General features: G+C 43.4%; 1 protein-coding gene across 1 annotated transcript; it reads right to left on the bottom strand.

Moving 5' to 3' along the window:
* Positions 1 to 2840: 2840 nt before the first annotated feature.
* GORASP1 (golgi reassembly stacking protein 1) lies at positions 2841 to 11445 on the bottom strand. Its single transcript, XM_058807965.1, has 9 exons — positions 11301 to 11445; positions 9371 to 9451; positions 8173 to 8376; positions 7446 to 7532; positions 6986 to 7116; positions 6301 to 6442; positions 5660 to 5804; positions 5212 to 5367; positions 2841 to 4931 (listed from the first exon to the last, which is right to left on the bottom strand). The coding sequence occupies exons 1-9, from the start codon at positions 11361 to 11363 to the stop codon at positions 4648 to 4650; spliced, it is 1293 nt and encodes a 430-aa protein (XP_058663948.1). The 5' UTR covers positions 11364 to 11445; the 3' UTR covers positions 2841 to 4647.
* Positions 11446 to 12403: the final 958 nt, after the last annotated feature.

The raw sequence follows: 12403 nt of genomic DNA, 5'->3' as shown, positions 1-12403 counted from the left end.
CTGGGAACATTGTGAGCAGAGAGTTTGATTGCCAGAATCATAGAGAAGGCTGCAGATTTGCAAAAGTTAATTAATTTCCATGTTCTTAATGGGAAGAAGTTGTAAATCTGGTGTTTAGGTAGTGCAGCCTGTCTCCCAGAGAAGCATTTAAATTGTGTATGACAGGTAATTTTTTATTCTCTTAGATGGGGTGGGGCTGAGAACAGGAGAGCTTGGCTCAGAACTTGTAGCTGAAGTGTAAGTACCATTTTAGGATGAGAAGAACTGCTTGAAGGATTTACCAGTAACTTTAAGAAACACTAAAAAAAATTCAAAATAAGCTCTAGGCAGAAAGGTGGTAGACTCACCTTCCCTGGAAGTGTTCTAGGCCAGGCTGGATGGGGCTGTGAGCATCCTGTTCTAGTGGAAGGTGTCCCTGCCCATGGCAGGGGGTTGGAACTGGATGAGTTTATTACAGGATCATAAATGGTTTGGGTTGGAAGGAACCTTAGTGTAGTTCTGCCTCTTGGTCTTAGGATTTATTTGTTGGATTGTCCCAGGAGAGGGGCAGCCAGGGGCTGGCAGGGCAGTTACTGGTTTAGGGACATTACACCAAGGGATGATTTTTCCTTTCACAGAGGTCCTGTTTGATTTAAACTTTATCCCTAGAAATTTATTTATCATGACATTTAGAATCAGTCTTTAAGCACATGCTCTTACACTGTGGATGTGGTGCTGGCTCCTGAACAGAGGCAGGAAAAGTCACTTCCCAGCTGGATCACAGAGCTGCTGGGAGCACACACACACTTAACAGGAAAGTGATTGATTGAAAGAGCTCCCTGTACTACAGTGGAGGTTTTTCTGTCCAGAGCTGTGCAAACACCATGCAGAGGAGATGTGCTGACTAGAGCCTGGGTGGGACATGTCTGATCTCTGTCTTGAGGATACTGTGACACTATTCTAGATGTCTTTTTTGGGGGACTCTGAATGCTTCATTACATATTAATTACATATGTAATAATTACATATTTGTCTCTGTGTTCACAGGGGTCTTAGGATGAGGGAAGAGATGAGGATCTGACTCCATGTTTCAGAGGGCTGATTTATTATTTTATGATATATATTACATTAAAACTATACTAAAAGAATAGAAGAAAGGATTTCATCAGAAGGCTAGCTAAGAATAGAATAGGAAAGAGTGATAACAAAGGCTTGTGGCTCAGACTCTCTGTCTGAGCCAGCTCACTGTGATTGGCCATTAATTAGAAACAACCAACATGGGTTAATCAAAGATCTACCTGTTGTTCCTGAGGCTTCTTAGGAGGAAAAATCCTAAGGAAAGGATTTTTCATAAAAGATGTCTGTGACACATATTAATTACGTATTGTAGCTTAGAAATGTAACTTTGAGCAAGCAGTTGAAATTCTGCTACAGCAGAAGCAATGCCAGTTAAGTGTTTGCTTAAGGCAAAAGCCAAGAAGGAAGTTGTGTGGCAGTGCCCAGGAAATGGACCATGCTAATCAATGCAATGAGTAACTTGCTTTCTCTTAAGAGCCTGTTTTTGTGTTACTGCTTGGAGGTGAAAATCCTTGCTCAGTTTTGGGGGAAGATGGAGAATGCATGTGGAAGTACATGAGCCCACCAGTTGTGTGAGTGGTGTGATCTGTGCTCAGCATTGCAGAGATCCATTTTCCTGCAGCATTTCCGCTGCCAAGTGTGACTGAGCAGCCTCTGCACAGAGCCTAGAGCAGTCCAGCAGGAACTTCAGTAGATTGTCAGGCCTGTTGTGGAAGGTTAAGAGGAAAAATTAAATCATCAATGCCTGAATTTGGTCTTAAAATAATTCTACTAGTAGGCTTAACTTAAAGACAATAAACACATCCACATTCTCTCGTTCAAGTTCAGCATCCATATTGCTGTTAATCATGAGATTTGTGTGTTTATCTCTATTTCCTTATCATGATCTTGGGGGGTTACAATCATTCCTATACAGGGTTATGCTGTGGAAAGTTCCCATGGATCTGGTCAGCCTCAGCTGGGGCAGAGCTTGGCCAGCTCTCTGTGGCCTTTGTTGAGCAGAGGTGGGAGGAGATGCTGGGACTCAGAGGTTCCTCCTGGCTCACCCCATCAGCCATGCCTGGGTGCTGTGGCACTGGCAGGAGCAGGGCTCAGGGGAGATGGGCTTTGCCTAATCCTCACTCCAATGCTTGAGCTGCTGGGAGCCTCTGTGAATTTAATGCCTGCCAGGCCTGTGTCCTCAGGCTCAGCTGCTAATTCTAGGGAGCAGCTCAGGGCTGGCAGCTCATCCTGTTGTGTCTGGCCATGCAAACCACCCTGCTGCTGTGCCCTCTGAGGTGACCTCCTTCTCCTCCTGCCTTTGTTCTACCCTTCTGATGCTGCCCAGATAATCCTCCTTGTGTCTGCAGAAGAGCTCTCAAAGTTCACAGTGGGAGAAAGGTCACATCCAGCTCCTGCTTACCTGGAAACATCTTTGTGACAGCAGCAGCCTGAGTCGCTGTTTGGTATTGGCTCTGAATCCAGCCACCCTCAGGTGCTTCTCCCATTCTTTTTGTTTTATTTTGAAACTAAAATTTCAGTCACTTTTCTCACTTTGCACCCACAAACAGGAGTACTCTCCACTTGCAGCTGTGAGGGAATATCCAAGTTGGTAAGAGAAAAGAAATTTGATGAGAAGCTCCAACTCTTCACCTCATTTAGCATTTGAATGATCATGTTTCAAGTTTGGAGAACACAACATTCTCTGGCTCAAGGTTTAACTACTTGGTTTTCCAAACCCCTTCCCAGAGCCAGTTAACATAACACACAGAGGCTGGACACAGACTGAAGTTTAACCCATTTATTATGGTGACATTTGAAATCTAGCATGAGTTTTGACATTCCCTGCTCTTAGATTTCTAAAAGGTGTTTATGGTACAGAGTCAATTAAATAAGCTATTGCCATCTCATGGCCATTTTTGAGAAAGATAAAGGACTAGAAACAGTCCTAAATAAACAACGTGAATAAAACACCACCTAAGTGTCTTAGGCATCAGGCTCCAAGATCAAACAAGCCTAGGAATAGTTTAAATTATAGTTTAAATTACATTTATTTTTAGTGTTTGGCTGTTCACCCTTGTAACATTCAGCTGAGGGAACAAAATAGGAAATTTATTTTAGCAACATGGGAAATAAAACTGGCCCACAATTAACAGACCCTTTAGCAGACTAGAATGCACTGTCAATTCTACTGTTTTTAGTTAGAGCTCAATACATTCTTTAAAGTAACAGGTACTTTGTCAATCCTGTTCAGAACTACTGTGCTTGCAGTATTTCAGACTAACAACAGATCAGAGACAGATTTTTTTTTGTCAGGGTGGACTCATCCGAAGCCCTCATGTGCTGTGAGTTTGCCTGCACCCTTTGGCTGAAGCTGAGCTGTCACAGGTAAAGCTGTGGGACCCTGAGTCCCCCCTACATCAGCACCAGTGTCCCTTGCTGACAGTGCAGAAACAGAGCAGGAGCCAGGGCAGGGAAAACTAAACCAGGCAATATTGTGCTAAATAAGTGTACTTTAGTTTATAGCCTAAACACACACCAGCCTTGTACCCCACTCTCTTCACTTACAAAGGGTTTTCACTGCAGTAGCTCCATTATTGCCCATCAGCAGCTTTGAAATTCATGATAAATCACTGCCCTGAGGATTATAAAACCATCCATGTCTTCCATTGTTTATGTCACGCTTGCCCTTACATTCAGAAGTGATTTGGAGACAAATGCAAACAAAAAAAGGCTACAAAAACCAATTACTGGTGCTGCACAACAGCCCTGTTTTAAACTTAAAATAATTTGTATAACAATAGCAATGAGTAAATAGAAAAGCACAAAGGAAAGCTACAGCAGCCAAGACATTCAATCTTCAGCAAAAAGATTCATCACCCCTACTTTAAAATCATCTTCAATTTATTTCAAGTAACCACCATCATTCCCCCCCTGTTTATTTAACTGCAAGGCCCCCACCTGGTCCACTCAAGAGCAGAAGTGAATGACAGGAGCCACCACCATGGCTTTGTCCCATTTGAGACTGCAATTTCAAACCCCACAGTATTTCTTTCCTGCCCAAGTAGGGATAAAGAAGGTACACAAAGGACAGTTGCAGAGAAGGGAATTAAACCAAGAAAAGGAAGAATCTAGTAAGAGTACTAGAGTAGTAAGTAAAAGTATCTTAGTGTAAAAATGCCTTGCAAGTCACAAGAACAGTCTAACCAATATGTACCATTAGAAAAGCTTTCTAACAAATCAAAACTATAAATATTTTTAATGCCATCAAACATACTGATAAAAATCATCACTAAGTGTCACTCTTCAGGCACAGTGCCTTTGTAAATACATTCAGGAGCACTTTTAGGCAAATCTGAATTCATGAACTTGACATTCTGCCAGTGTCCAACTTGTTTCTGCATCAATTTCTCTATTGATTGGGTGATTTTGGACAGCATTCAAATTCTGAACATAGATCAATCCATTAAACAGTGATTAGAAAAGACAACAGGCCATGTACTTCATGTGATTTCTTTTCTAGTATTGTCTACACTAACAAAATAGAGTAACTGTAATTCTTTCAAGATCAGAAAAATATTCAGCAGTCTGTAAACAGCAGCAGGGTCCATTTCACTCAGGCTCTTGTGCAGCTGCTTCTCCTTTCTGCTCACTTGCTGTTTCATGCTGTGGTGTGTCTGGAGCAGTGGGTAGGGAGCTCTCCATGCTGTTCACAAGCACCTTGGGCTCCTGGTTATCAGCATCAGTTCCTAGTGTTGTTTTTGAAGAAATGTCATGAGGAAGATCAAGAGAAGGTAAAGATGGAATTGAAGGCAGGAGGTCATCCAGGGAGGGCTGCTTGCCTGATCCTTCAGGATATGGGGTTAAACCTTCAGGGTCCAAAGCTGAGGAGTTTTCTGGGAAATGGAGAGAATTGGTAAAAATCCAAAACATAGCAGGCTAACAGACGGTGCCTCAGCATTTTCATTTAAAGAAAGAGACCCACATGCTATAAGCTTAAGGAAAAGCACATTCAATTTTTCCATTTCTAAACCTGATTTCTACTACTTTTTCCATCCCATTTTTGCTGATTTTTATTAAAATCTGCCTGTTTCCAAAAACTGTGATGATGTTAAGCAAGCATGAGTTGGTGCCATTCCAGAAACAAGACCCAAAGGAAATAATGACTGCACTTACCAAAATAAGCAGAGGCTTCACTTTTTGGCATTAATGTTTCAGAGCCTACAGAAGCTCCTGCTGCTGGCATGTTGAAGGGGGCAGATGAGGATAGGTTGGACACTTCTGTTAAGCTTGTGAACTCAGAAGCTGAAATTCCAGACATATCTAGAAATCCTGAAGGAGAAAGCAAGTATTAGTTAGATGCAACACAAAATTCTAGATTCAAAAGGACATGTTCAATCCAGACTGAAGTCAGTGAAGTACCCTTCTTACTCAAGGCAAATAACTAACTTACCTGGCAGCTAAACTCTACAGCTTTGAAATCCAGGGAAATCAAAAACCTCAAGGAAAACCACCACCAGTGCTCACAGTTCTGAGTTTAAATCTCTAGCTTGTTTAAGACCATATTAATTTATTTAGATGTACTCTAAAGAACTGGTGAAAAAAAGCACCCAAGAAAACATACCTGGATCCATAACTCTCTGGAGAGGGGGAGGAGGAGAAAGGGAGCTTTCGGGTGAGTAAGCACTCATTTCCTGCTCTGTGGAATGATCCAAGTTCAGAACTGCTTCAGAGCTGTCATTCTGAGAGGTAGGTGCCAACAATGGAGTCTGGAACAAGACAGCAAGAAGTAAAAACAGTGTTTTACATCAAAAGCTTCATCTGTCCCCAACCCTCCCATGAAAGCATCCTGCCTGTCCCCACATGCACCAGTGGAGAGAAGCTGTGATGCTGAAACTGAAAGACAAACACCACTCAGGACATGTTCCAGCTCAGCCTTTTAAAGCCAGTCTGTTCTCAGAACTTGGTTCCTGGAGGTGTATCTATCTTTCTCCTAGTGAAGTAGGTGTTCTAACATGATGCCCATTGACTGGCACAGCTGTAGGATGCAATACTTGAAAATAGGGAGAAAATATCTGGCAAGAATTTATATCAGCTGCCACTGTTGATCTGGGACCTGCTCTCCCCTTCCCTTCACCCAACTGCATTTCATTCAATAAACTTGAATGCTGTACTCAAACATTATGTATTACCACTGTCCCAAGCAGCAGAAAATTTTGAAACTCCAGAGCATGTGGCAGAGATTGGAATTTATTTTTTTCCTACCTCTGTGTAACCATTAGTGGATGGCAGAGGAGTTCCAGTTTCTGGTGAGGGTGAAGCTGATTTGCTTTCTGGCTTTTTCTTTGATGTCGTGGACTGTGTTGGAATTCTGTGCAAATAGCCATATCCAATACCACATCCTAAACTGTACAAGAGAAAAAAAATCAAAACACAAAAAGGGGCTCTTAACAAAGCTAATATTTTAAATTTTAACTTTTTAAAACAAGAATAGTTGATGTCTTTTATCTATAGCAGGAAATACCTACCTGCAAGAATTTCCACTTAAGAGTACTCAAGGAATGCTCTGCAATCAACTCTGAGACATGCACTGCTTAGCTTTCAGTGAACTATTTTATATCTTTACAAAATATTTAATCTGACCAGATGTGGGTTTTGTTCTTGCTTTAGCTGAATGTTTTGACTATGAGAATGCAGATAAAGAATCTGCTAATGGGGAACTCAAACAGGAGTTCTGCCATTTGATTCAACTTGGGCAGGATTAGATCCTGAATGTGCCCAATTCCTAATTCTAAGCTGATTTTTTTTAATGTAAAGATTAACAGTTTTGGGTGACAAGTGTGAGGAAACAAGGCTTAACATGGAAACACCAATAACTGATAGCAGAAATACTCCTAATAGGAGCTCATTTACAGCAAGTGTCAAACCTGTCACCAAGAGAGATCAGTACCTTCCTTCTCCACCCCAAGCTCCATTGGGAGTCACAACCACCTCTCGGATGGAATCTGCCTCAGTGTTATAAACCATCAGCTTCAGAGGCTTCCCCTCGTGGGACTCAATCAGGGAAAAGAAATCCTCTGACTAGGAAAAAAAAAACCAGAAAGCAGTAGTTAATAAACCCATATGTGCAAATCAACATTTTACATACTTATTTACTCAATGTGAGATATTAAACACTCAGAGATAGAAAAATCACCAATGTAGTTTGATCTTAAGTGGCAATTTTTTTTTATTGTCAGACTAAAAAGAAAGATAATGTTTACCTTAACAATAAAGCTTCTGCCATAAACATCAACCCTCCAAAATCCCTCACTGCCACCCCCATGTGTTTGAAGAGATTTATACAAAACAATAAACACTGGGCAGGCACAAAGACAACCACTGCCTGCTGGAAGGAACGTGCACCCTACCTCCTGCAGAATCTGATCAGATCCAACAACGTAGTCAGTGTAAGGCTGGAGACCAGCCAGAGCTGCAGGAGATGAAGGCTCCACGTCCTGTGAAAGAATGACACGAGTCATCTGCACCCCCAGCAGGAGAAACCAGCAAGATCAAAAAGCACTAATTCCAGAGCAAGGAGGGAAAGAACAATTTGTAAACGGGATAAAAAAGAAGTTCTCAAATAGTCTACATCTACCTGTGACATCCTGTAGAACGTGATGAGTAAGAATGATGTAGAACATGATGAGTAAGAAGATGTTACCAATCTAAAATTGCATCCTCTGAAGATGCTGAGAAAATGCACTTGCTTAAACAACCACAAACATAAACATTCTTTCCTATTCAGTTCTACTCTTTCAGCTCTTCCTGTTAATTTTAAAATAAATTTGTGGTGCTTTTTGTAACATCAAAATTATTTCAGTGAAGTTTAGCCAACACAGAGACACCAGGCCAGAATCCTTTTACTTTTGCCATTGATTCTTCAACATAAAAGGAAAAAAACCCTTTCCACCTGTACTGTTTGGTCTGCTGGGGATGGAGTTATTTTTGTCCTTGTCCCTACTCAAGCAGCTCAGACAGACCTTCAAGACAGTGTTCCCTTCCCCTGAGTGGCTGCATCACTGCACATCACTAAACATCACACAGTAAAACAAGGTTGCACAGACAGTCAGGAGCCAGCCAAGCTCTGCTGCTCACCAGAACGTGCCACACGTGCTCGTTGGCTCCCTGGAAGCTGCAGAACCTCACGCTGGCCCCAAGGAGGCCTTGGCCTCCCCACATGTTGCTGGGGATCACCTCCACCTCTCGGATTTTCATCGTTTTGAGGTTGTACACCTCCAGCTTCACTGCTTTCTCGGCATTTGCCTTCAGCAGGTCTTTCAGCATATTGTTCTCCTTGTTCTGTAAAGCAGATGCAGGATTAACGTTATTTCCAGTTGCACCTCTAACATGTGGCAGAATTTGTATACAAAGAGCCAAAACTATCAAAGTTTAGGCTGTGTGGCTCACAAACAATCCCAGCAATTTCCAGTTCAATTTTCTTTTACTAGAAGGCAGCCAGTACTGTCAACACACATCCCTTTACATAAGTACTTCCTGTTATTCCATTTCATCACTGGCATTCCTGTCCTTCACAACTGCTGTTAAATAACACCAGCAGTATCAGATGCCATCTGTAGTCTTAACAACGAGCAGCAACATTTCACTTCATGTTTCTGAGCCCCATTCCTCTTCAACAGCCCTCCAAAGTTACTGCACACTGACTGTGAAAGAACAGCTTCATTTCTGTCATGTTAGAAAATGAAATGATCTTCCCCAAAAATCTGCCCTTATTATGATCACTTCCAAAAAAGACATCTCCTCTCATAAAACCAAGACAAACTTAATGAATTCAGCTTGAATGTGGTTATGGTGGAGCATACAAGGCACAGCTCTGACAAAACCCCAACCAAAACCCCATCAAACCAAAACTCAACTCTTCTCCCATAACTCAATACACAGGAATTCTTGGGCTCAGATGTATAAGCAGGCACACTGATTCTTTTCCATGTTTTATCAAGTGTTGAAACAAGTTTGTTTAAACAAACATTGAGCTCTGACTATTGACTCACCAGTTCAGTATTCACCTTGTGGTAGAAAATATGTCCAAATGAGCAATAACAAAAACATTGTGTTAACCTGCTAAGAAGTTAAGGTGAGTAAAGGCATAAACAAAACCTTTCCTTCAAACTTGGGGCTAGCCAAAGAGACTTTGAACCTCTGCAAGTTTTACTTTACTTTTAATGTCCAATGTGAAAAGTTTCTCTGCTTGTGACAGTTGTGGTTTTTACCTTTCATCATCACTACAGTGCCCACAGTTCATGTGAGGTGGAAAACAAAATCATCTGAGACTTACAAGCCTTGTGTGTCCTATGGCAATGATGAAATCAAAGAAAGGCTCCAGTCCTCCTTGTTGGGCTGGGGAGTTCTCCTGAACCTGCAGAACACAGATTTTATTGTTATTCCACACTGACCTCCAGTTACATAAGGGAAAGTGTTAATATTTACACTTGATTCAATATTTACTTTTGAGCTGAGCCAGAGATAAGGCACCAAATGACCACCCTCAAGCAGCAGTGCATAATTAGGCTCTTACTTTTATATAACTATGAACAGATATCCAAATCAAGCTGTAAAAAGCAGGTTTTGAACCCCATATAAGACACAAATAATGTGATTCAGAGTTCATAGCCTGGAATTATTAAATTCTGAATACTTTGGAGAAAATTTGGGTTTTCAAGGTGCTGCTGCAGGATTTTCTCCTGTGGTTCTCACAACCTGAGCACTGTGAGAGTCCTCACTTGCATCAGAGCCATTTTTCCATGAACACAAGTGACAGCTGGGTTCCCACATTCCCAGCCCACTGGAACAGGAATATTTACACAAACACACACTGCCCACAAGTTCTGGTCAAGAAAACTGCCACCACTTACAAAAGATTCCTAAGAAATATGAGCTGGGACATCTCAGTTTCACTAGAACCAAAGCTGTCACAGAAGAGATGCCATCACTAGAGAGAACACTCATAAAACACATTCATACCAGGAAAAACCCCACAAAAATTCTGCAATTACATTAAATCCACCCACCTCAAGGTGCACTGACAAAGCAAGATGGTGTTAAGGAATCCCTGACAGTTTGCTCTTGACTTCATTTTTTTGTTAACTCAGCAGCCCTTAACCTGAGATATATTTGACTCTTGAGGGCCACCTCACAATTTAAGCAAAAAATTAAAACCCAGGCACCACCTAAACTGGGAAGCTCATTGCTAGGAAAGTTACATCTTATATTTGGTCTGGTGTTACCAAAATTATAAATATAAATATAATTTTTAAAACTTTTTTTAATATACATATGGGAGTTTTTTTTAATAGATAAAGTTGTATTGGTATTGGGGCTTTTGCTGGCAGAACTGCCTATAAAAGTTATAAAAATATATTTAATAGCGTAGTTACTGCAGTAAAGCTTCTAAAGCAAAAATAAGAATAAAAATCATGCTTTATTTTTAAACAGTCAAGACCGAGCACTGTAACCACAGCTGGAGCCGAAGTATTAACTTTTATCCCAGCCCTGAACTGCATCAAAAGCGAGCAGGCGGCTTTATACAGATGCTGAGAAACGCAGAATGCAGATGAAGAGGAAACAGCACGGGGCAGCAACACTCCCATTCTTATTCCAGGGAAAGAAAATACACACTAAAAGAAAGGATAACTCAAGCAAACAGCTGTTATCTGCCCATCCTTAAACTTCCAGATATTCATTTACATCTCTGTATGTGCAGACATCTGCTAAAATAGAGGAGTTACAACAGACTTGAATCTGGGAGAGGCAGCCACGGGGGAAACACCGCTGGAAAGGGAATTAACCCCCTGAAGTGATGCTGTGGGGATCCACAGGGAAGGGAGCAGGGAAGGAGGGAAGAAGGGAATAGGGAGAGAGAACAAGAAGAGCAGAGAGACCAGGGAGAGATGGAAGCGAGCAGGAAGGAAAGGCGGGGAACAGGGAGGGAAGAATCGCTGCTCTACTCTCGAACTATTTCAGGTTCCCCCGGGCTGCTCGGCATCCATTCCTGCCAGGTCGCGGCCCCGAGCTCGCTGCAGCTCCCGCGGGTCCCGGGAGCGGCGCGGCCGCCCCGCCCCGCCCCTGCCGCCGTGGCAGCTCCGGGACGGAGCCAACGGCCGGAGCCGGGGCGGACCGGGTGCGGCAGCGCGACCCCGCCGGAGCCGCCCCAGCGCCCGCCGCCCCTCGCGGCCCTCCCTCCCTCCGTCTCCCCGCGGCCGCCTCACCCCGTGCACGTGGAATCCCTCGGCGCCGCCGCCGGGGCCCTCGGAGCTGGAGCCCAGCCCCATGGCGGCCGCGCCGGCAGCGCTCCGCCGGACCCGAGCGGAGCCGGCCCTCAGGCGGCCGCGGCCCCCGGCAGCGCCCGCACGCCGCTCCCGCAGGCCCGAGCAGCAGAGCGCCGAGCGCAGCGTCTGCACACGGCGGAGCGATGCGGGAACGCGGCTCGACTCCGCGCCCTGGCGCGTGACCGGTGGGGAACGCCCCCTAGCGACGGGGGCGGGGCGGGAGAAGCGAGGCGTTGCTGTGGGGGGCGGAGAAGGGGCGTGGCTATTGCCGAAGGGCGTGGCCTGTGCTGAGGGGCGGGGTCAGGCCTGAGGGGCGGGGCCAGCGCTGGAGTCCCAGAGTCCCAAAATCGCTGAATTTCGGAATTTTTTAGGTTGGGAAAAAACTCTGAGATCACTGAATCCAAGCTATCAACGAACACCACTGTGGGGACAGCCCATGGCACTTCAATGTTCCCTCAAGCACCTCCAGGCACGGTGCCTCCTCCGCCTCCCTGGGCTGCCCCTTCCAATCTCTGATCAACCCTCTCTGTGAAGAAATTCCTCCTGTGAAAAATGTGTATTTTATGATTGGCTTTTCGCGAATATTACAATGAATATTATATGTGTTGTGTTAGAAAGCAATGCTGTATTAATTTCCTTAAGTAAGTGTGTTAAATATAGTTTTAGGTTATAAAAAATATGTTAAAATAGAAACTATGCTATGTAGGATACTTTTTCTAAAGAAAGGACTCGCAGAGAGATAGCAACCACAGGACACCTGAATCTTTCACAGAAAGAGAATTTATTGCCCTCTTATCAGAAGAAATGAACTTCTTCCCACCTCAAAGGCGCTGTTGGATTCAGAGGAAGAAGTTGATGATGACCAGACAGAATCCTGTGTTTGAATGGAATTTATGCATCATGTATGAGATGTATGAATATGCAACAGGTTATTGTTTTTAAGGGTTAATTCTTTGTTAACTTTGGTCCTTTTTCAGGCTCATGCTGCCCATAAAAACGTACCCGGACGCCTGTAACTCTTTGGTTCTATTGTCTCATATTGT

Source organism: Ammospiza caudacuta, chromosome 1, assembly GCF_027887145.1.
Source record: "Ammospiza caudacuta isolate bAmmCau1 chromosome 1, bAmmCau1.pri, whole genome shotgun sequence".
Classification (NCBI taxonomy): Eukaryota; Metazoa; Chordata; class Aves; order Passeriformes; family Passerellidae; genus Ammospiza; species Ammospiza caudacuta.
Note: the sequence above shows the minus strand (reverse complement) of the source record. Positions and strands in the feature narration are given on the sequence as shown.